Source organism: Aptenodytes forsteri, unplaced genomic scaffold (assembly GCF_000699145.1).
Source record: "Aptenodytes forsteri isolate BGI_AS27 unplaced genomic scaffold, ASM69914v1 Scaffold54, whole genome shotgun sequence".
Lineage (NCBI taxonomy): Eukaryota > Metazoa > Chordata > Aves > Sphenisciformes > Spheniscidae > Aptenodytes > Aptenodytes forsteri.
The window spans coordinates 19,792,892-19,817,604 of record NW_008796044.1 but is presented as its reverse complement, the minus strand read 5'-3'; the positions used below and the strand labels follow the sequence as shown (position 1 = coordinate 19,817,604).

The 24,713-nt window shown below is 41.7% G+C and overlaps 1 protein-coding gene across 2 annotated transcripts in view; it reads left to right on the top strand.

The window, feature by feature from the left end:
* Window positions 1–14,016, top strand: part of JAKMIP2 (janus kinase and microtubule interacting protein 2) — a 29,010-nt gene extending 14,994 nt beyond the window's left edge. Inside the window, exons 9-20 of one of the 2 annotated variants that reach the window (XM_009285969.1) lie at window positions 153–281; window positions 1,281–1,364; window positions 1,667–1,729; window positions 3,339–3,437; window positions 6,102–6,200; window positions 6,537–6,590; window positions 7,458–7,523; window positions 8,370–8,438; window positions 9,516–9,593; window positions 10,478–10,681; window positions 12,333–12,398; window positions 13,966–14,016. In XM_009285969.1, coding sequence (XP_009284244.1) covers window positions 153–281; window positions 1,281–1,364; window positions 1,667–1,729; window positions 3,339–3,437; window positions 6,102–6,200; window positions 6,537–6,590; window positions 7,458–7,523; window positions 8,370–8,438; window positions 9,516–9,593; window positions 10,478–10,681; window positions 12,333–12,398; window positions 13,966–14,016 — 1,062 coding nt within the window. The remainder of the gene's footprint in view (window positions 1–152; window positions 282–1,280; window positions 1,365–1,666; window positions 1,730–3,338; window positions 3,438–6,101; window positions 6,201–6,536; window positions 6,591–7,457; window positions 7,524–8,369; window positions 8,439–9,515; window positions 9,594–10,477; window positions 10,682–12,332; window positions 12,399–13,965) is intronic. The other variant, XM_009285970.1, reaches the window with a different exon arrangement.
* The last annotated feature ends 10,697 nt before the right edge of the window (window positions 14,017–24,713 follow it).

Below are 24,713 nucleotides of genomic sequence, written 5' to 3'. Positions count from 1 at the left end.
TTATTACTTCATATCACAGCAAGCTCACCAAAAAGTCTATTTGAATCAAGACCTGTAAACTAACTATTGTGCTTAACATACCACACTTGCATTCTTTGCTTTGGCAGTGTTCTTCTGTCTGGTGCTTAGACATGTCCTTTCTCATCCTTCAGGGTTTAGCAGTGGAAGAATCAGAGCTGAGGTTTCGACAGCTGACAAAGGAGTACCAGGCCCTGCAGAGAGCATATGCGCTACTGCAGGAACAGACAGGAGGCATCATAGATGCTGAAAGAGAAGCCAAGGTCAGTATCTGTTTGAGGGTAAAAGCATTTCATTGCTATCAGGACATACAAACCCCTCAAAGTGACGTACAAGGAAATGTTGTTACATACAGCATCCATACAACTGAGAGATGTCCGTTTTACTCATTTGCTCAGTACATTTAAAGAGAGTGACAATTAAGAATGGACACAACCACTCAGTTTACAAGGGGCTGTCCTCCACCTGAACCCAAAAACCCTGCAGTTAGGCAAGCATGCCAAAGCAGGCAATTCCGCAATTTGGCACAGAATCACAAGGGTTTTCTCATCTTTTGCCCAGGTGTGAAGGGGTTGGGTTTTAAAGGTAAATGGAGGCCTGTGGGTTTTCACAAAGGCATGCATTGCACCAACTTTAAGAATATTCACCTGAATGTTTCTAACAGAGAAATGCAAATTATATTCAAATTTGAATGTGATGCAGACTACAGTAAACCTTCCAAGGCTAGAAATGTCCCTCTAATACAATCATAGAATCATTCAGGCTGGAAGGGACCTCAGGTGGTCTCCAGCCCAAACTCCTGCTCAAAGCAGTGTCAGCTGTGAGATTGCACCAGGTTGTTTAGCACTTTGTTGAGTCAGCTCTTGAAGATGCCCCAGGCAGTTATAATTGCTTCTTTCCACTACCTTTTGCCACTCTCATCTACTAAGCACTTCAATTCAGGGACTGCCCCTTACTAGGGTCTTTGAGCAAAGCCTGTCACCCCGAATACCTGAGCTTGTGTTTCGCTACTCTAATGCAATACATGGTAATAATAGGCTTGGGTGGGGAGAAGGGGCTGATCTACCACTCGGTTCCCTTGTGTCATCTGTATGCCAGTCTGAGGGGTGGCACAAAACATCGCTGAGCCAGAATCTTTGTAATGGTTACTCACTCAGTGGAAGCAATAGCATAAACCCGGACTCTGCTGTGTTTGGTTTCCTTTTAATACCAGTCACATTGCTGGTTTTGTTACTGTTTACTGCTTTGCCTGACTTCAACAGGCTCAGGAGCAGCTCCAAGCTGAAGTCCAGAGATATAAAGCCAAAATAGAAGATCTGGAGAAAACTTTGGCACAGAAAGGGCAGGTAAGCACTTCCTGTGTATTGTATTTTCCTATTTTGGATCTTACCTGCTCTGCTTACAAAATACCTAGCACAATTTCAGTATAGACTTCCATGAGATGTAATGTCGCTGTTCAGTAAACAGGCAGGTCTAGTGAGGTCAGAAGCCTTGCTACAGCTTAGTAGACTAATATGCTGTTGTTCTGTAAATGACAGTTCGTTCCCGTAGGATTTTAAAGCCTGAATATTGTGGTTCCAGTTTTCAATAAACGTGCCCAACCTCATGGATTTTGATTACTCTGTAATAGTACTGCTTCATCCAACAGGACTCGCACTGGGTGGAAGATAAACAGCTGTTCATTAAGAGGAACCAAGAGCTTTTAGACAAGGTATGTTCCCAAGTTTTGCGTGTTCACTCTGAAGGGTGATCTGGATCCTGCAATACACTTTTTGGACATGCAGTGTGGTGCTTATAGGTGTAGTATAAGGATAGAACAGCGTAGATTAATATGGACAGGATAACATACGGAAAGACAAGCCCTCTCCAGCTCTGCTTAGGCACTGTTGTTGCTGGCAGTTGCTGATGCGCCAGCTCTGCTGGTAAGCTCTAGCCTGAGAGCTAGAAGCTCTACTCATCGTTCTGGCTCTGAGGCACAGAACTCTGTGTTCCAGTAGCATTGCATTGAGGAGGCAGCGGCTGCTGCTGCACTGGCAAGGTGTTTTGAGCTTAGCTTCTGAGTCTGAAACAGCAGTAGGAATACAGTCACCCTCTAACACCAGGACCCTTTCATACTCCTAGTCCCTGTGCATTCTGTATATTTTTAAGGGCTTAAAGTCATCCCTAGGTCCAGTGGAACTTGTATTACTCAGTCTCTTGGTACATCTAGGAATATCACCTGTTTGTGTGTGTGTGTATATTTGTATGTATGTCTATATTTTTAATCATGGAATATAAGGATACGAAGGACCTCAACATTGCTTGCATATCACCAACAGTAAGAGCAGTGGCCATACATATGACTGCCATCAGCAAGAGGCCATAACTCCCAGCACCAGGTGTCCTGCTGTCTTTCACCTCCCCAGATGAGGTTTCTTAGCCTGTGTTTCTCCCCTTCCATAAACACACCTAATAAGTCTCCAGCCCCATGCCATCCTTCCCGATCCAGACAAACTGACCTATGGGGGCTCATTTGACCTCGGTCTTACTGTGCTCCCTACCTGTCCTCGTCTGGGCCCTACTCAGACAACCTGACTGAAAAATACATGTCCTGGCACTGGCTGGAAACTTGCAGAAGAGAGCAGGCTGAGGAGCTAGCGGTGGAGTTGTCCAACAAGCAAGCTATAGACAATTAGCCAATGGGTGGTATTTAAGTCCATCTGCTATCTGACAGAACTACTTGTATGGAGATGCTCGCCATGTAGTTCACACAAGCGCTTGCACGGGGTGGGATGGCTACTCAGGTAACTGCCTCCACAAAGACAGCTCTCCCTGCATGCCATCTGTGCTTCATGTACTACACACTGTGTGTCTCTGGTCTAGCCCAAGCTCTTCTCCAAGGCAGGTGCAGCTGTTTCTGTGTCATTCCTGATAGATGTTTATCCAACGTGTTCCCAGAGTCCTCCAACAATGATGTCTCTACATCCCTCCCCAGACAATCTATTCCAGTGCTTTACCGTGAGAGCCGTGTGTTTAATAGCTAATGCAGACTAATCTAATAGCTAACCTGACACCTCTGTAGAGTTAACTTCCCCGCTGATCTTCGCTAGGATTGAATTCTTTTAGGGAAACCTCCAGCCTAAGCATTTTATGATGTTGAGGAAGTTGATGAGCAGAAGTTCACCTGTAAACTAAAGACTCACTGAGGTAAAACAGCAAGTAGTGAATCATCTCTAGAGTTTGGATTTTGCACTGCCTATGCTACCTCAACTACTACTCACCAAATATTCAATGTTTCTTGTAACAGTCACACAGATCCTGAATTTACGTATTTCTGTTAGATAGAGAAACTGGAAGCAGAAAACAACCGTCTGCAACAGGAGCTGCAGGATGCCCGAGACCAGAATGAGCTGCTGGAGTTCCGCAACCTTGAGCTGGAGGTGATGGATGAGCTCGTTACAGTAGAGCTGGTAGCAAATTAAACTAGTGCACTTGCACTGGACACCAACTTTAATCAAGTGTTTACACAAGCATTGTAGTGATATAACAGAGTAACAAATCAGGTCCAGCATTTTTAATTGTGAGCTGAAGTACGTCAGCTCTAATATCCTGGAAATAATAAGCTCCATACTTGACTGGTTCACCTCTCTCTGAGCTAGGTGCCCAATGTGCATAGATAAGCTTAGCTGATTAATGTCAGCATGGCTTTTAGTTACCACACCTGTGGATATGGTTTTTCTAGTACTTTGGAGCAGTCTGTTGTCAACATGCTTTGTTCTTATTGCTGGCCTGGAGTGTACTAAAATCAACAGAAATTAATTACATTTAAATTAACCAAGTAAGCAAGGCTTAAACCCCATCCTCGTGTACTTTGCTCAGGGCTGCATCCTGGTTCACAGCTGAGATCTCTCCTGAGAGTAGGCATCCAGGGTTTTTTTTTGTTTTGTTTTCATGAACCTGAGCAGGTCTTGGAGGAGAAAGAAATGTTGAGCGTACTTTTATCTCTAATAGCTGAAGAGTAGAGTGCTCCTCTAAGAAGTCAGAGACGCAGGTACAGTTCCCTCTTCAGGGTCATCAAAGCCCTATTTCCCCCTATGAAAATCTTACTGCTGATCTATAAATTATACTGGCTTTGTTCTTTTCCCCTCTTTCAGCAAGGGTGATGAGACGAGTTCAAGTTTCATTGAGAGTGCTGCTGTGAGGAGAAGTGCACCTCTCTAGCCCTGTGCTTGAAGGACTGGAACTGTTTGAAGTTTAATTCAGCAATGATCGATGAAATTGCATAAGCAGTTGTAAGAGAAAGTATCAGACCCAGGGCTGTTGTCTTCCAGTACCATACCTATGGGGGTAAAAGGGTTGTTGTACCTTGTCCTCTCTGACCCAGCAAATCTTGAATTCTTTTCTCTGTGGGGACTTGGCTGTGAGAGGAGAGGGGGGCTGTCCTACCCAAACCAGGCTGTGCTGGGTGATTAGAGCACTCTTCATCGCAGAGGAGAAACGTGCACATCAGCTCCTGCAGTGGAGGAAGCTGAAGCCAGGTCTGCAACAGCCCGCAGGGCACTCCGGCTCTGCTGGGGGACATCTGCAGATCCCTGGGGCCGCTGGCGTGGGCTGTGCTGTGCTTGAGGGTGGCAGTGCTGGTGCCGCCACCCTGCTGTGAGCACCTGAGGACAGCTAGGGTACAGAGCCAAGGTGCCCAAGGAACACAGGCCCCCTGGACAAAAGGGTTTGCAACGGCTTCCGTGCTATTGATTCCTGAGGCATGTTTGGATTTAATCTCTCTGTACCTCAGTTTCCTGCCACTGTGGTGGGGATAGGAGACATTTTACACAGGTGAATGTGGTCTTGCTTCTACAGCCTTTATCGTCATTCTTGCCAATGCTGGCATGTGTGAAAAGCCAACAGTGCCTGCCCTATGTGCATATAGTGCTTGGCCTGGAGCTGTCCTAATTAGTGTCTGGAAGCTGTAGGCCCTAGCACAATGAATAGTGACAGTCTGTCTGCCCGCTTGCAAGCACTGTCACTTTTGCAGGCACTGGACGTGTTCCCTGTTGAGCAGCTCTCCTCATGACCTGTGTTAGGTAAGGAAGGTCCCTCAGGCGACTCTGGAGATTGATGGAGGAGCTCCAGAAGCCTCTGCAGGCAGCCAGAGGACTGGGTCGGACTTCGATCTCCCTCTTCCCAGACTGCCCCTAGTTACAGATTCTTGTTATGAGCACCAACCGACAAAAACTTCCACCTGGTCTTTTCTCCAGCATAAGCTGGTTTATTTCTCAGTTGTTCTTTTCAGTTGCAGTTGCTGTTCAAGGCCTTATATGCTTGTCATTCAGAGCTTGTAGATAACACAGAGCCTTTCGTGGCTCTCATGAATCAGTGCTGTGACGGATTTGTCCCTTATTTATAGAACTTTCCCACAGTTTTACCTGACAGCTGTGTTTCCATATGACATGGAACTGGACTATCAAGTGAATTACATGTTTATAAACCAAAAATGTATTTGAAAGTGAAATTTGATCTTCACTTCTGTGCTTGCCTGAATACCTGAAAGGGATGAGAAATAACATCTTCAAATTTTTATTTTTGTCTTTGGTCCTTTAAAACTGGACAAATATTTGTAGATTTTATGCAATGAAGGTGTATAAATAATTAAGTTGATCAACCTTTTTGAACTTACTACTCTCCATATATATAGAACATACAACATACCAGGATGAGCAAATGTGTAATCTGAGTATCCTAGTAGTCTTAAATCAAATACCTGTTTCTAAAGGGAGTATTTACAACAATATATAGTTGTTCAACACTTCATTAAGCAAATCACTTGAGTCTTAGCCAGGTGATAGCCTTTTCACAGACAATTTGCAAATTGACATAATTCATCAAATAAATAATCTCCTGTAAAATAATTAGCTTGGGTTTAGGATCCTATCCCACTTGGCACACTGTTTTTCAACTAGGTCTAAATGTTTCTTTCTTTGACTTGTAAAATGAAGAGCTTGGCTTTGCGAAGCATGATCTAAACAGTAGCTATGGCATTTAATGAGTTCTGTGTGCATCTCCTTCATTCTAATATGTTCTCTGGTGTCTTTTCAATTTATTTTCAGGAAAGAGAGAGACGGTCCCCACCATTTAATCTCCAGATTCACCCATTCTCAGATGGTGTGAGTGCTCTACAGATCTACTGCATGAAGGAAGGGGTTAAGGTAGGTCAGTTTTATAAGGCAGCACTTCTAACTACAGGAGTGGTGGATGCTGCCCATATAACCCATTACATTCATCTCTGCTAATAACTCCACTAAACTTTAAGCACTTAAATTCAGTCTAATGTAAGAGTGTGTGATGACTGACACAATTGAATCGGACTCATAATTTTCACCATAATGATAAAACCTGGCTCAAAGGCAACTGAAATCAGCATGTGATGCATTTCCAGGGGATAAAACAAAATGGTTGATTTCAACATGGTTTGTAGGAGGGACGAATATTGCAGCCATGATAAAATGTGCATGCCATGCCTTTACCTTATTCTCTCTTTGCAGGATGTCAGCATCCCAGACCTCATAAAGCAGTTAGACATTCTAGGTGATAATGGGGTAAGTTAAAGTGGGAGATATTTTCCCTTTACAAGCTGCATTTTGTACAGTAGAGTAAGTGAAATCTATAATTATCATTACTATTTTCTAGAATACTTGTTAGATTATGTAATATTGGAACAATACATTTAAGGAGTGTTTATTTCCACAAGTTAAGGATTTGTGAGATTTCAATAGTTGGAGAACTAGTAAGGAAGCAGCAGCTTTAACATCTGGTTTAGCAGACTGGGAAGAATGTCCAAAGGCCACTGATATTTGGAACTGGGTCTGACTGCACTCCAGTCATTCAGGAAAGCACATGAATTACTTTGGCAGTCTGAGCCAGCCACATCTTCGTCAGGACTAAGATTATTCTGCAAACAGTTTCATAAATAGGCAAGAATTATCAAATCTCCTGTGGCTTTCTAAGTGGGCATTGCTGCCTACTTTAGTCATCCATGTAAAAGAGATCATCCTGTATCTCTGGCCAACATTAGATATGTTTTAAGAAAGTGTATAAGAAATAAAAATGAAGAATCATGATTGTCTATTCAGGTGCTGGTGTAAATCAGCATTATTTTTACAAAAGCTTTAATGGAAATTCATCTTTGTAAAACTAGCATGAAGACAGACAAATGGATCTAATTTTAGTTTACATTTCTCATAAGATGCAATGGAATGAAAACATATAGTTAGTCCATATCATGCAGAAAGGCAAAAGCAGTGTTCTTTTTAATATGTTAACAGACTGAACGTTTCGACGGGAATAGGATACCCTGTACTACAGGGATCCCCTGAAAACTGTAGACCTAGTCTGTAGCCTTGATTATCTTTATTCATGCAGGAAACTGCTGCCAATTTTCTTCTTCCCTCTCTTTCACTTCACAGAATTTAAGAAATGAAGAACAAGTGGCCATAATTCAGGCTTCCACTGTATTGTCCTTGGCAGAAAAGGTAAATTGTGTGCTTGCTTTTCTCATGTGTTATCTAAGACCTCCTCTGACACTGGAAATTTTCTGTTCTGTTGTTGTTGTCAATATTGTTAAACTTTCTAGTGTAGGAAGTGACTCCCCAGATAAAGTAAACTGTGCCAGCACGGTCCCAAACACCTTGCTAAAGCAGCAAAAATATCAAACGCAGCTGGCCCAAGCTGTGAAGTCAAAACAACTGCAAATACAAAAAGAATGTCAAATGAGACATGCAATTGTAAACTGAATGAGGAAACCATCCGACATTTAAGCCATAATTAGTTACAGCATGGGATTTCTAGTCCTGAGATTTCCAAAGCTTTTGAAGGGATCCACATGCAAAATTTCCACTGAAAGTATGCGTCTAAGTTCCTTGTTTTGGAAATTAAAAAGAAAGCGAGGGTTGGTTAAAATTGCTTTCTGTGGCTCAAATGCAGCACACAATTTGTCAACATGACAGCTTCCAAGGATTCTACTCAACAATTCCTCCTCTGCAAAGGTAATTGCCATCTACCCAGTTATTTTTGAGATGCTAGAGCCCCATCGTGGGCCCTTATCCATGGGATGAAATGGGTTCCCTGTCCATCCAAGGAGGCGTGCTTTTCCATCTTCCAGTGATCCAGTAATGGTGATCCTCTTGCTGCTTCTCTGTCAAGTGCTACCTACAGACATCACGGCTGCCCCTGTCACAGGAGAACAGCCTCAAGATAGGTTCAGAACTAGCAACAGGTTACTAAAAATAGACTAACAAGATGCCATAGATGTCGCACTTGCCCCTGCTCATGTGCCTAGAAAACACAGCAGGTTACAGCTCTCATTGTCTTCCTTCCAGTGGATCCAGCAGATTGAGGGAGCTGAAGCTGCTCTGCATCAGAAGATGATGGAACTGGAAAGTGATATGGTAAGCAAACTTTCCTTAATACACATTTTAGGGGCAAGACACTGAGTGTGTCACATTTACTTGGTGTGCCAAAAGATAACTAAAAAGGTCTTTCGACAAATTAAGTATTCAGGCTTTCTCTGATTATTGGTGAATCCATAAAATTGTTACTAGTCTGGTTCACATGCAACAGCAGAATAACATAGAAACAGAAATAGTGAAGGTTTGAAAACTTTCTCTCTCTTTCCATGAGGATGACTGTTTAAAAGTACAGAGGGCTCCAAGGTTGCTCAGTGATTTTCAGAGATGTAAATGACCGCACTCTTTGTCTCATAAGATTCACAGTCTAAACCTCAGCTGTTGTATCACATTTTATTCAATACCAGTATGTGGGAAACTAGTGAATTATCACGCTGTTTTCTTTCATTACATTTTAAGCCCATACCATCCTAAAGGCAAAACATTCACAGCTGAACTGAAGTTGCTATAGCACCAGTAAAGTTAGTACCTTACCCTATTCTTATTCTAGTTAATGGAAGTAACCTACAAGATGAACAAGCATAACTACATGAGTTGGATAGCTGTAGTGGTTTACATTCTGTTCCTATGGTATGTCTGTACTTGAGTCAATTCAGCTTAAGGTAGGCTGAGAAGTTAAAGCACAGCAGCTTCCCCCAGATAATGTGAACATGAATATGCTTGTTTAGTTCCCATTTAGTTTACTGCACTTTCACACTTCCAAAATAAGAGAAAGCACAAAAGGACTTGCCTCCTCTGGCATCATGGACATCTTTAGAAAAATCACACAGAAACTCCTAATTTACACTACTGAAATGCTAAGCGATATCACTGAAGTCAACAAAGAGGTGATGGATTTAGTTCCATGTAGATCAGATGTATTATTATACAAAAGCAACCCACAGCTATTTTCCCTTCCTTCTTTTCTAGCTGAGTCAGATAATAACTCCGTAGAGTGTCAGCTGAAGACCAGTCTCCTAGTCCTGCCTGAGTCAGATATCTGTAGTTGATTTAATAAAACTTCCCAAAGTATTTTGAGTAACTAATTATTTTTTCTGTCCAAATGATCCTTCATTGTAGGAGCAATTTTGCAAAATAAAAGGTTATTTGGAGGAAGAATTAGACTACAGGAAGCAAGCTCTTGACCAAGCATACATGGTATGTACAAAGGAAATTCTACAGCACATACTGGCCAGCACTGTGACAGGACACAGACTCCTGTTGGATCAGGAAGAGAGGTTTTTGCTTTTTTCTTAGTATCTTTTTTAATATATTTGTTTTTTCCCATTCTTCTGATGCACTACCATGCAATCTGCACAGCTTCAACACGACACCTAGCTTTTTCATGTCACAAAAAGGCAGATCTCCTGAAGTCTGGAACTCTTCTGTCAGTTAAAGGCAGATATTGCTCATTAATGTCAGCTTGTCCAACTGGAGTCAGTGCAACCAACTGGAACACAGATCTGGAATCTTGGCCGTTTTGCACATGTCATAGCAAGAAGACAATATGCCACAAAAAGCAGGAGTTCCTGCTATAAACACTGCTATATCAAATTGTGATATATAGGTCTGATAACTGGCTGTGCAAGTTCATCATGTTTGGTTTGTCAAGTTGATGAGAATGCTCATTGATTAGCAGGAATAAGAGCACAGTAGTCTGACAGTGACCTTCAATCTTTCCTCTTTTGTTTTTTAGCACATTGGGTCAGAATTTTAGAATTGGTGAAATATTCATCTTTACACTTACAAAATAGGTATGAAAATTCTATCCAACTCCTAATCATCTATTAACTGCTTAAAAAAAAAAAGTCAAACTGAGGGATTTCAGTGAAAATTAGTATTAAAATATTTTAAAAATAAAAGTTCATATCCTTTTGTCAAAACACTGAACCATTTTGAGTTCCGTTTTTCACTTTTTTGCACACTTGAGCACAGGGACCACCTCTCATGCAGGCACCTGAATCTGCCACCAACCCCCCAGTTCCCACTGTGTTTTAAACAATGTTTCATCTCTAATTGGCTTTTGGTATTGCATCAACCAGAGGATCCAGGAGCTTGAAGCCACCTTGTACAATGCTTTGCAGCAAGAAACGGTGATAAAGTTTGGGGAACTACTCACTGAAAAACAGCAGGAAGAGCTGAGGACAGCAGTAGAAAAGCTAAGACGTCAGATGCTGAGGAAAAGCAGAGAATATGATTGCCAGATTCTTCAGGAGAGGATGGAGCTGCTCCAGCAGGCTCATCAAGTAAGAAAAAGGAATGATGCACATGCGTATCTACTCAGCTTTGCTGTATAAGAACATAAGCTGAGGTCAAATTTAGGCAAGCTCCGGGTCATGAGGGAGCCTGGCATCTAGTTTTTTGAGTTGTTTCATACTTTGTGTCTTTACTGTGTACACAAACACATGTGATATTAGTTTGTGGAGTATTGTTTTGGCACATTTTGAGTCTTAAAATTCTAAACCGAAGTTTTAATCCAGAATTCTGTCTGCATGAATCTAGCTTTGTAATAAAAATGGTCACCCCTAGTTATTGGACTGGACACAAGAGGAACTGTATGAATGTTTCTGGCTCGTGTTACACAGGAGAGCTATCTGTTTTTCGACACTTCTGCTCTGTCCCTCCCCGAGAGTGGTCAGCTGTTACGTTTCACTGCTGAGATATAGTACTACATTTCATGTTCAAAGACCAGCGTTTGCTGCTGTGCAAGCTGTGAGGTCCCAGAGCAAAATGGCAAACAGTCACAGCATGCTGATTAATGTGACAGGTGCACAATGAAACCAAACTTACTCAAACGTTTATGGGAATAAGAGAGAAAGCATATGCCCAGTGGTTAGGGTTTCTGGTTCACAGGAAGACTTAGTTTTCACAGCCCTGCCTGATCCTGAGTTGGAGACTTGAGGCTGGGTCCACCCTTACTTCTTCTTACCAGGCCTTTGCAGCGTGAGGAGCTTCTTGATTTCAGCCATGACACTGCCCTGATTAACACTGCCACAGTGGCTCTGGCTTCTTTGAACAACTCTTAGTCAGCCTCTGTTGCAGATGGGGTTGGGAAAGGATGAGAGGCAAGGAAAGGAAGAGGTAGTGTTTGAAAGCTGCCATTAAGCTAAGTCATCTCATCTCCAGACAATTAGGAAGACGGTCACAGAGGTGCCATCTGCTCTCCAGGTGCCAGGGCCTCCAGGTGTCTCCTGGTTTGCCTCTTTGGATCTCTGCTGTTTGCTGACCAGCTGTCTTATGCCCTGACTAAATAGAGAAAAGATACTGAGGTTCAAGGTCTCATTTTTCATACTTAGTAGTTCTGTTAACTGTCCTGTGGGATCTCTCTACCCAAAAGAAAGTCAGAGGGCCAAAAGTTTAACTCATGTTACATAATTTTTCTAGAAATACCTAGCTCTGCTAAAACTATACCTTGTCTATAAGTTACATATATCCCAATTGCCACAGAATCAATGTTTTCATAGTATTGTATACATTTATAATTTCAAATCTAATAACAGCACTTTAATCCTCTTTCAACACATCAAACTGTGAGAAATCTTAATGAATCATGATATAATTCTAAAGAGCGTAACCATGATCTTATACTTTCCATCTAATTAACACAGGATTAATATAAAATAGATAATATGAAACAGATCCACTATTGCTATTAATTTTCAGCATTTGAGGATACAGTCACATATGCAGTAGCATATTTTGAGCAGTTTTACACCTGGTAAAGTTGTGGTTAGGCAGGGTTAGTGGATGGAGTCATGGTACTACACAAGATTATCCCTGCCAAAGAAATGGATTTGTTAATTTCTAGCCTTTTGGCACTTGGAACATTAAGTTACTTGTTCAGCGGAGCAAACTTACTGAGAATTTACTCTAGATGCTTTCTTTTCTGATTTCCAGAGGATCCGAGATTTAGAAGATAAAACTGACATCCAAAAGAGACAAATTAAGGATCTGGAGGAAAAGGTTGGTTCTGTTACGCTTCTGAAGTATGCTTTTTTGAAAGTAATGACCTAGTTCTCTTGAACTACATGACCTTTTTGTTTAGCTGAATCAGCTGGACCTGTTGGTGGTGTTCTACTATGCTTCCTTTTCAATTTGTGTTTCAGTATATACGGACTTTAATCTTAGAGTCTCCTCCGCAACTTTTCATTTTAGGAAATAATGCCAAACACTTTTAATTATGGTGAATGATATTGTACCAAATGATGAAGCCTTTACTTGGCTGTTAAATGCTGTGTTGGTAGACAGGCAGTACTTCCGTTAAAGGCAAGGTGAAGCTAGCAAGCAGGAAGGACTGAATGAAACTGAGTGAAGATTTGAAGCTTGTCCTTATCTGGCGGGACAAGGAAACTCAGGTTCTGATGCTATCCTCTTTACTGAAGCTTGTAATTGACTACGCAATATAAATACGGTACCAGAATCTTGCCCTTAAACTGAACTGTCAAAGAACTATAATACATATTCTTTATATGTATTTTATATACATACACACACATATACACAGACACTCTCTCTAAAAATATGCACTGCATTTTTTTAGTGAATAAGGCCAATTCTGTCACATTGAGTTTTGCTACTTGTAGATAGGTTAGATAGGATTGTTGAAAAAAGATCATAGCATGGGCACAGCGTACTGCTACCAATACTGTCTTTTCTAGAAATGTCAGACTGGTGTAAGATGCATCTCCAGTGGCAGCCTTGCCAACATACTTATATTAGTAAATATCAATGTCCGTGTGTAAACTATAATGTGAAATAATGGCTATAATAGTACAATGACAGTAGTCCAAATGAGCCCTTTCAGTTTATATGTATGTTCCTAAAGTGAAACAAGTGGGCATGATGCAAAACTTGATACGCATAATTCTTCCCACTTTTCTGCCAATATTTTTGTGATACCAGGACTCGGTGTCTTTCTTTCTAATATATATAACTTGGAAAAATAACAGATGATAATCTGTGATGAAAATAAAAAAAAAGCAAAATTTATGTCATGGTCAAATGGAGACCTTGGAGACTTTTTAGTGTTTTCAAAAACTCACTAAAATTCACATCTCTGAAGACAATGCATTCATGATAAAGTGAGACATCCAAAAACTGATTATTAAACATTTAATGGTTAGGGTTTGATATTATGTGCGCGTGTGTATGTATATATATACATACATATATATATTCATATTCCCAGGCTATTTCCAGCACGGATTGCAGGCACTGTTTTTTAATACACTTAACATTACCCATGCTATTTTTGATATCCAGCTTTGTGACTTCAGTCAACCCATGGTGGTTCATAGTGACAGTTATACCTCAGGCTTTCAATATGGTGCCAATTGTAATTCATCACCAAAATTAATGGGATCTGTCTTCTAAGCCTGGGAGGTGGTATGGTACTTACAGAAGTAACTAGGGAAATACAGTGTTTTTGAATGCATAGTTATTCTAATTGTCCTACAGAGTGCAAAAATAATCCTGATGCTTACAATGCCATGACCTTTAGTTTTTATGCAATCTTCTTTTTCTTCTGCAGTTTCTATTTCTATTCTTGTTCTTCTCTCTTGCCTTTATTCTTTGGCCTTGATGTCAATGTGCCTCTTGGAAAGGTAAGACTATTTTATTTATTTCCTCAAAGCTAGCACTTCTTGCACAGAGCTGAGGATCACATCCTTGTGTGTTCTTGTGTATGTCTGGAGTCAGAGAATTCAGCAGGTCGTTGTCAATTTGTAATAGTTCACAATGGAGGGTCGTCACACTGCTGAGTTGCCACAGGGAGTTGCAGTCAGACCAACAGCATCCAACATACTTGTAAGTGAATTGCCAAAGCTTGCTGGTGATACTATACTACTCAGGATTGTAAAAATAAAAGCTAACAAGAATTTCACAGTATCAAATAGCCAAGAGAATTGCAGGTGAAATTCAATGTTGATGTTTGCAAAGTGATGCAGATGGAAAACAGTTACAAATCTCAACCATATACACACTATGATGGGCTCTGAACTGACACTCAGGAAATAGATCAGGAGGTTATAACAGGTAGAGCTCAGTGCCCAGATGTAGGAGAGATACAAAGAAGGGCAAGGAAGAATGATCAGCTGCTGAGAGACAGAAAGAGGGAGACAGAGCGACAGAAGGATTTTTCTGGCTCAGAAAGCAAGATGCTGTTAAAAGGAGATATGGGAGAGGTCTAGAAAATTTGTCATAGGATGGATGGATGGATTGCTATCATTCACTGTCTCCTCCAGTACAAGCAATTATCATGTAATAAGTTTAAACAAAAATTGATAGTTAATGATGTAGGATGTAAAGAAGTCTTTGCCACAGCATGCTTAGCAGCTGAAAGTTCAGAGTTCAAAAAGCAATGTGAAGATGGGGAAATAAATCAGGGAACTATAATGTGCATGGCCTTCACGTTTTTCCCTCTGTGCCTAGCCACTTTCAGAACCAGGATGCTGGGCTAGGAGGATCTTTCTTCTGATCCAGGATACAGAAGTAGAACATAGCCTAGATAATGTTATGTTAAAGACTCAAGAACATGTAATTACAGATCAAAGTTTTCTGATTTGGGGACAGACCCATACCATTAAATTTCTCACTGTATCTCTTGGCTCTGGTTTGAGCTATGTCAATGAATAAATTCTTCTGCCTTGCACTTGAGGCAAGCTGAGAATACAGTTGTGTGTGAAAGATGTTTTGCCATGCCCTTCCACCATTTGTACTAGGCTCAGCCTTGTGCTTCCAGGTGCAATTCAAGGTATTGATTATAACTAAGTGACAGGGGTCCAGTTTGGTGGGTTCTCCTTTTCCCTCTAAAGAAAAGCCCCCTACTTTGTGCTTCATTTCAGTTAGATCAAGGATTTCTTTTGCAGTTTTGTGCTGATACAGAGACAACTCTCAGAATTAGCTACATCAACTGGAATCCACTGCCTCCTTGGCTGGCCAGAGCTCAAAATGAATGTTTTCATGGGCTGAGGCAGCAATATACATGTAGGTTGGGCTGAATGGGGGGATGAACCATAGGAAAGAATCAGAGGAATGTGGACAGATCAGTGATCACGGCTCTTGTAAACAATGGCCAATATCATTATAGAGTTGCTGCTATTTAAAACATACTGCCTTGTCCAGCGAACATTAAACAGATTAAGTTATGACTGCATACTTATTAATGTTCCTGCTGCAGGATTTCTGGGAACCATCTCACAGGAGCTGTGAGATATTTTGAGTGGCCATGACTGGTGAAAACTTGATTTTACAGTTTCTTGCTTATTCATAGCGCAGAAAAAAATCAGAAAGTCTTCTGAAACAGCCAAATTATGTATAGGCTAATTTTAAGAAGCCAAAATTTTCACAATACACAGTAATAGCAAATAATTTTATATGACTGTGTCTTTTGCTGTACCACAGAATCATGAGTCCAGAACAAGCAACCAACCTAGAGGGAGAGTCAAAAAAAAAAAACAAAACCCAAACCCCAAACCAACAAAAAAACCACAAAAAAACCCCACTTGTATTTAAGGTGCACCCTGAAAACTCACGGGAACTGATAGTGACATTTGCAAGAACCTGTCTGTGTGAGTTTTTCCCATTTGCCTATACTGTTGTCCTTTTTCAGTTTCTATCACAGCTATGATAAAGTCCTTGTGAAGCATATGAGAAAAAACTGGAGCATAAGAGGTTCGGAATTTTCTGTATATACAGTTTGCACCTATATTTTCCACCTGTATGGGTATGGAATTGGTTTTCTATTGAGTATTTGCCTCTTCTGGTGCAGCTACAGAATTAGTAAGAAGCTTACACATCCTAATTTTACCAATGTTGGTATCAGCTATGGTGGAAGAAAAATAAGAAACTGGGGGGTTTCTTATTCCTTTGACAATGTGCCTCAAAAGAGGCACATCCCTTGCTCAGTTTAGGTCACCTTGATTAAAAATGCATTCATGACATTAAACTACTGAACAGTTTTTCCTAACCACATCTCTTGTAAGATGGAGCACCCAGTAAAGTCTTTGCAGCAGAGCATGCATCCCGAGAAATACAAATTAAAATTTTCATTAATATTAGAACTCATCAGGAAATGTTGTCTTCCTGATTTTTTTAATTGTTTTTAGTTTTGAAAGGAATTTTTTTCAGAAGTTTAAAAAAAACCCTCAGTGATCAATGCAAATGCCAAAAAGATCCACAAAAATGCATAAAAATAATTTTTGTTTATAGACATGACATTTTTTCATTAGAAAAGAAAAAGATGATTCACATGAAAAATTTAATCCACCTGTAATTAAACTTAGAATAGGAAATCCCTAGTCCCAGGACAAAAATGTCAGTGTATGCTTCCTGAGGCTGTATGCATGGTTTTGGTATGCCAGCACAGAAGAGAAAGGGAGGCAAACTGAGAATTACAGACACAACATGGATGAGTCACTTAGCTTTTCAGGAATTGCAGGTATATACCAGTATCTCTTGAAATAAGCATTTCCTAAAATAGAAAAAAAACCCACGTAGTATTCTGACATCGGAATTCCAGCAGTGCTGATTAAGTCTTTGTCTTGGAGCCTGTGAAAATATCTCAAGTGCCCTGTAACATTTCAGTGTCTGCATGCTAAGAAAAAACATGTTTTAACAGCCTCACAATTAGCTCTGCAATGTATTCACTGGCAGACTGAATTCTTTGTTGCAGAGGAGCCATTCCTTCCCTCTTCTCAAAGCAGGAAGGGGAGAACTGCACATAGAAAAGGAGAAGAATCAGGACCATCAAAAAAGTACAACAAAACTTCCACATTTGCTGATAAAACTTATGCTCTTTTGGCCTAATTTGAGGGCGGGCGTTGGCTGGTTAGAAAAGCTAATGAGGTGTTTAAGGTCAGAACTCTAGATTCCTCCTAAAATTCTAGCAGATTTATTATTATTCACTTGCAGTCATTCTTCTACCTGCATGTGGCTGCTGGGTCACATCTAGCACAAGCTCTCCGCTAATTTGATGCACTCGTCACTGGCACATGCATTGAAAAGGACTAATAGTCAAAAGAAATGTAAGCATTTTTCTGCCCCCCTTTAGGGCTGGCAGGACTGTCACAGCTGCAACGGAACCAGAGCAGCATCGAGGCCGACTTCATTGCTGGGGTTTTACATAGATCCCTTAGGGACTGTGCCAAGACTTCACTTCCCTCTCCCCCCTCCCCCCCAGCCCAGTCTCCTTCAATAGGTTTTCTGCTTGTTTTAAACAACATCTAAGGTTTAGCAGGTGTAAATCCCTTTGGTGTAACTTCACTGAGCCCAGGAAGGCTGCTTTTACTACAAAGCCAACATGAGAAGAGTTTCGCTCACTGGATTCACTGTTGCTCCATAGAGGCTGGCCCCAGGAGCACACGAGGGTCTAGTTTGAATGACTTGTGTCTCTATTCCACATAGAGAGGACGAGAAGCATCAGAGAGCGCTGAAATGTGGTTTACAGCCCTGGAGAGCCTGCTGGTGTGTTGTGCCACTCCTAGGACCACCCAGGACATGAATGATTCTTTTGACTTTCCCATCCTGCTTTTGCATGTTTGGTTATGAATGTCAGGTAGGGAACAAGAAGATGGATTACTGTGAGCTGAATGGCAGAGGAAGTAGCCATGACAGTGGTGGAGATACAGTGATGTAGAGAATGGGACATTGCCTGTGAAAATAGAAAAATCTTAAGGATGAGTTGTTGGGGGGGGATATATAAACTCAATGCTTTTCCAGAGGATCTGCATTGCTGTGAACTCCCTTGAACTGTAAAGACAGCTGCAGCAGGCCCAGCATCACAGCAAGCATGGTATTTGTAGGGTGTTTTACCAAGGCAAGTCACTCTACAAGTGCAAAGCATCAAGTCTTGTAGCAATTCCTCAAAAATAAGGCGATGGTAAGCAGCTGTTAGCTCCTCATCCCCTGCCTTCAGGGGAATGATGAAGACTGATCCCAGTCTTCACCCCCTCCATTTCCCTCCACGGGACCCTCACCCCTCAATACCTGAGGGGAAATCTTGACACAGAAGCAATTTGGGAATGGTGTTGGCAAGATTGAGAGGGATTTTAGCAAGGTTGTATTTTCTGAGGGTGGAATACATGGAATCAGAGAGAATAACTAACATTGATTTGTGTTTCCCATTCACTTTAAAAACCACCTGCTTACCCAGGTGACTTTGACATTTGAAGTAACTCAGCAAAGGTGAGCATGGCATGGGGAGTATGCCATCAGCATTTCTGGTTCTTAGAACTACTGAGATATATGTCATCGGGGGGATCTTTGCAAAATTGCTTTACTTCCACTGGATGCAAGTTAACTTTGTTAACCTTATCATAAGAGCCTCCAAACGGATCCTTGATAAAACAACAAAAAAAAGCACAACGCATCCTTGAAATGAATCTAGGGAGCCATCTGATGATGAAAGGTCTTTGATTTTGTTCGTGCCTTGCTGCAGTTTATCCTTTACCGACCTTTTAACTAGCTGAGAGCAAACCACAATGCAATCGCAGATGATACGTTCTGGTTTCTTTCTCTCTCAGAGCGAGCACAGCACTCACTGCTGTACTTTTCAGATAAGGAAGGACAAGCATGAGTGAAACTATGTGCAGCAATATATAGTATCCAGACCAGAAGCTCTCTAATTCCTGTTTATGTGGGATTTTCCTACCTGCATTTTTTCTGTGCTTGTGAATATACACATTCACTTATTTGTGATCACATAAGGAAGTCCGGTCTGCATGGATTTTGCACTCAATGACTTTTACCATGTAGGCTTGAATGCTGAGAGGACAAAGACAAAATATGCCCTTTTTTCCCTGGTTTCAAACCTGAGAATCACAATTCTCTTCCATAGGTAAGGAAGGCTTCCTTGGAACAGGAGCAGTCTCTGTTTGCCATTGCTGCATTAGCCAAAGTTCTGGGGTTGCCCTGACACCACAAGCGTATCAACTGCTGTCATGTCTCCTGTCACTAGTGAATTTTAGGCAGCTTTGGTTCAAGAGTTATTGAAACTGGTGCATAACTGTTCATCTGAAGATGCCCATGGGGACTTCTGTGGACCAGAGGGCTGTACTTTTGTAGGGTTAAATGGACAGGCTTGGCAAAATACTCACAATTTTCACAAATGCCTTTCATATGGACAAACAGAAACAGTTTAATGCTGATAGCTGTAAGAACAGACCTTTTCAACTTTCTGATTGATAGACTGCATCTTGTCAGCTGGGATAGGTAGGTAGAGGAACTCATCATTTATCTGATACAGATGTTGTTCTTTTTTTTTTTTAGAGTGCCCGACCACACAGATAAGTCCTTATAAAGGCAAATGCTTCCACCCCCCCGATGAAGAGAACATTGTTTACACCTATTTTAAAAAGTATAAAAATGAACAACCTGTAGCCAAGACTGCAACCACCTTGTATTTTAAAGCCATCACTCAAGATTTGTTACTTGACAGTTCCTGTCTAAAGCTATGATATATGCTGCACCTAATGAAATTCTATATGTTGAAATTACAAAAGGGGAAGAAAAATAAACTCTGAACCTACATCACTTAGAAAGAACTTAAAGGGAAGGAACCACTTTCAGCTGATCAAGTCAGTGTGTCTTGGGCATGGAACCAAAGTTAAAACAGAAAAATCTATCCCTGCTGTGCAGGGCAATCGTTTAAATGTGACACTGTCATCCCACGAATGGATCAAAAGTTAACAGGACAGAGCAGGAGACACACACACAAGCTGTGGAGAGATGCTGACAACAAAGCATTCAGTTTGAACTGTCTGGCTTTCTCACTGCAGGGACTCCTCTCACTCTTTGGTTTTAACCTCAGGAACAAATGACAGCTGCAATGTGGGGGGAAGAAAGGAAAAACGCATTCTGGTTTATTGCAGGATGGGCAGGACAGGGCACCACGTTTTGCGCTTGAAATCATAACAAAGCACCACCCTACTTGGCAAAGGAAGGGAAGAGGGTGTCTGGCGTAAGGAGAATTTCTGACAGAGTTGTAGCCTTATCTCTCTTCACCCTCCCTCCATGAAGAACAGCCTATTGTCAGATACTTTTCATACTCTTTAAAGACTGCCATTGAGATAATAATGACTATACTTGGTTTTACTATTTGAATAATACACCGAGGATCACTGGATTGGACCTACAGAGTAGCTTCTGAGAAAGAAAATAAATATGTTGGAGGGCAGAGGGGAAAAAGCCAACCCCCTTGTCCACATGGTATGATCCACAAAGCATCAGCTTCCAACTGTTTTGTCCCAGCTTGGAACAAATGTTTTGGTTTGGCTTGTCAAACTGACTTTGTTAGCTGGCTTCCTGATCAATGACACACAAACCAAAAATGGGGAAAAGCTGTGTGAACACATCCTTATTAGAAGTAAGAATAAGTATTGCTAGTCTGTTTAGATTTTTCCACGGTTAAGAATAACTAGAAGTAGTTTGCATTTCAAAGCATTACTTACCTCTCTAATCACAAAGCCTGGAACCCAGTCCTGATGTCTCCCTGAGGCATCATAGGTCCATGCCCCCTGTAGTAAGCAACAAACCCTGAGGAGTGTCACACCTGCAGCAAACATTGCGAAGGTCCTGTGCCTGCTGGGAGCAAAGCAGCCAGCTGCACCCATCTTCCCTTTCCTCACTGATGTGCTGTATGAGCTAGGCATGACAATGCACTGCTCTGTGCCTCTGTTCTCATTTCCCTGGAAATGGAGTTGTGCCTGTTTAGACTTCAGGTTCCTGTGGCAAGGCTCCTTATTTGAGCTGTGTCTTCCACGATGGAGCCTTAATTTTAACTGGGAGAAACGGATGTCTGTATTACAAATAGAAAACTAAGGGCCAGAATACAGCCTGTGCATTACTTAAACCTTCAAAACAGGGCTCACATGTACCAACATCTTATGCACACAGACTGTGCCCATCAGAAGCTTTAAAAGCGCTTTACAAAGAGTCTCTCCTTTGTTTGCTTGTTTATTTTTACAGATGAAGCAACTGAGGCACAAAGCAGTGAAGTAACTTGCCACGGCAACTCAGCAGGTCAAAAGCAGTTCCTCAGCCATAGCAGGGATGAAGTTTCTCTAGTATTGAGGATGCTGGCCCCTCACAGATATTTTTTGGCCAGAATAGCTTTTAATCATTAATGTCCATTCACCCAACGGGATTGCAATGCTGAGCTCCATCTCTCCACGAAGACTCCTAACATCCTCATTTCTTGCATGCCCTGATACTGTGTTAAGCCTTCCATCAAAGGTTAGAAGCTATTAGCAAGTGCTTTTTTTCCTGCTCCTTAAAATTAATTTAAATTTCAGAATGACCACATCTTCTTGAAGCAGCCTGTTTCAGTCACGGGGTTTGCTGAATTCTGCACCAGCTGTATGTTTGTTGGTTCAGTTTTTTAAAAACAGGCTTGTAGGCAGATATGTTAAATGAATACAGGTACGTTGCATGCTCTTTGTTCAAATTCTTTTTCCCCCGCAGAAGAATCTGTGGATAAGGTTGGCCCAAACCTGCATGTGCTTTCCAAGAGTGCTGCTAGCAGTTCAGTCCTGAAGCTCTGGAGTCAGGCCCTTTGAGAGTCTCATACCATACCTGTGACACCTTTAGATCGTTAAGCAACTTTACATGCATCTTGTTAGCTACAAAAAGGGGGTTTTCCTCTCTGGTTATTCCCTCTTCCCCCTCTCACTCTTTTTTCCTCTCTTGCAGCACCAGTTCATTTCATACCACTTGGCTGCAGTGTCCTGCGAGTAAATACAGGCTGGAAACTGTTTTCCCTAGTATTAGGGCCAGCAATTAAAACATTGAGCTCTTCTTGCAGAAAAATGAGCAGCACCTGTTTTCCATGACGGTGCAATAACTTCCACCTCTGCTTTGGATTAAAAAAAAAAAAAAGGAGGACTAGAAACGTTTGTTTCAGGCAATCATAGGGAAGGTTCATGGCACAGATAGAAATACCTAATTTCAGAACATACCTGACTGATCTTGTGGCAGGCTTCATCATTTAGGCCCTCTGAGCTGTGTTGTGCACATCTTACTTAATTTCTCTTATTTGCCTAATTTCCCCCCCGCCTTACTCTTACGTATACATAAGCATGCAGGTGCTCCGTTTCCAAGGGCTCAGGGTGGGGTGGGGGGTGGTAGACAGTCCACAGCTTATCTTGGTCTGCAAACTTGTAAAAGATTGCTGTATTCCCTACAGAGAGCTGAACAACAGCTGCTTTACTCTCCTTGCAGCGTAACATAAGCCGTGCCTAAAACACACTTGCTGATATGAGTAATACAAACTTTCTGCTGTCAGCTAGATCAAAATGAGTTTGATGTTTGTGTGTATATATATATACATGTATCTATATATAGTATATATGTATATGTACATATATATGCATATATCTGTTCCCTATTGTATATAGTAAATCGTTGCTAGAGCTTATGAAAGTATACTTCTAATCTAGACGTGGGGAACTGAATCTAGACTTGTTTAGCTGCCACAACTGGTACACTCCTCGTGGTTTAGTTTTACATCTCATGGGAAACTAGCTTTTGGATCTGTTTTTCTGGGGTCTCCCCCCTTCTCTGCCCTGAAGCTGTTTATCCAGGGCTTTCTGCTGTTCCTGACATTCATTGAGGCAAAGTATTGAGAATCCTCCCTCAAATTAGTCACTGCAGCCAACCTCCCCTCCCCAAAACCAACCAGCAAAATAAATATCAATTTTTTGCAGCCTTTGAGGACAGCAGATGTGGCCCTGGATTCCTCCCACCCATCCGTCCTAGGCTGTAGCAGGAGTACCAGCACTCCAGGCTATCCATACCATTAGAGCAGTCGATGAGCCACATAATGTAGTGCGGGTCAGCTTGACCAAAATCTGACTTGCTGCTTTTTCTCCACTGACCAAGTCAGGAGATTTTGAAGACTATTCTTTCAATTTAAGCACTTCAGGTGGGGGCCTAGTTAGGCGAGATCAATTTAGGCAATTGGGGTTGCAGATGGAAGTAGGGCTTCTTACAGTATTATCAGCCTGGCTCACAGCTCCATCCTCTGTTGTTGGTGTGCCTGGAGGACCACAGAGACTTTTTTGTAGGTGTGCTTCATTTTCCAGCTCCCTGCCTTCATTGCAGCGGGAAACATCCTCTCAACTCCCAAAGCTTTCTGTTTCATGGCATCCCATGAGGACTGAATAGGCCAGGCTCTCCTCGCTAGGGCAAGGTTCAATAAACAGCCACACAGTTGCTGGTGATTCAAAGGGTTTTTTATTTTCCCCTGCCCTCTCTCACATCAGCACCTGTGTGTTTTTATATATAATTTTTGTTCCCAGTTTTTTTGGTGTCTATTCCAGAACAGAATTGTAAATGACTTGGCAGAATGACCCTTTGATAAACACTGGACATGTATCTGTACTATATGTATTAACGTGTAGAAGAGAATCCTTATTGTATGTAAAGTTTTATGAATGGTTATTTTTTAATTTATGTATTTAATATAGGATTCAATGACCTCTGGTGTTTTAGTTTGTATAAAAAAATAAAACAGCAGCATTTTTAAAAAAAACCCCTCACTTTACATTCAAGGAGATACTCAGCGTCTGTCTGGAATCTGTTCAGAAGAATCATGTTAAAGCTGAGCAAGAGACACACCTTCTTTGCCTGCTCTCTCCCTCTGATGTGCTTGCAGCCCCGGGAGAGGATGATTGGAGAGGCTGGGCCATAACACAGCATGCCCTGGAACATAAATCTATTAAAAAGCTTTGGTGGACATCCTGAAGTAATTAGTTGATAAGGGGAAGGCAGTCAGCTTTCCCAGCATGGGCCCAAGTTTGAATTTATTTGTTTTTTGCTAGGCCTGTGTAGCAGAAAAAGAAAAAAAAAAAGCTGCCTTTTTTCTGCTAGAGTTAGGGGAGAACAGTGTATGGGGGGGACCCTTATTAGACTCGTCTGAGGGAAAAAAAAAAGGCAGGCCTCGGTATCTCTCTTACTGCATTCACGGTCTCCCAGTGCTCTTCAGTGCCACACGTGCCTTTAGTCTTCCTGTAAAAGAAGGATCAGGCTGTTTGCTGCAGAGAAGCTGCACAAGCACAGCCAGAAGCAACTGTTTGCAACATGGGCTTATACGTTTGTTTTTTTTTAAATGCTGTACTCCGTGTGCTACTCGGTAGTGCCTACATTATAAATGAGGAGGGCAAAAGCCTGCAACAACCCCCGCTGCCCCTCGGCCCGCGCGCAGCGGTCACGTGCCTCGGCAGGTTCCCCCTTTCCCTCAGGGGCCGCCACTTCCCCGGGGCGCGCGGAGCGGGACGGTCATCA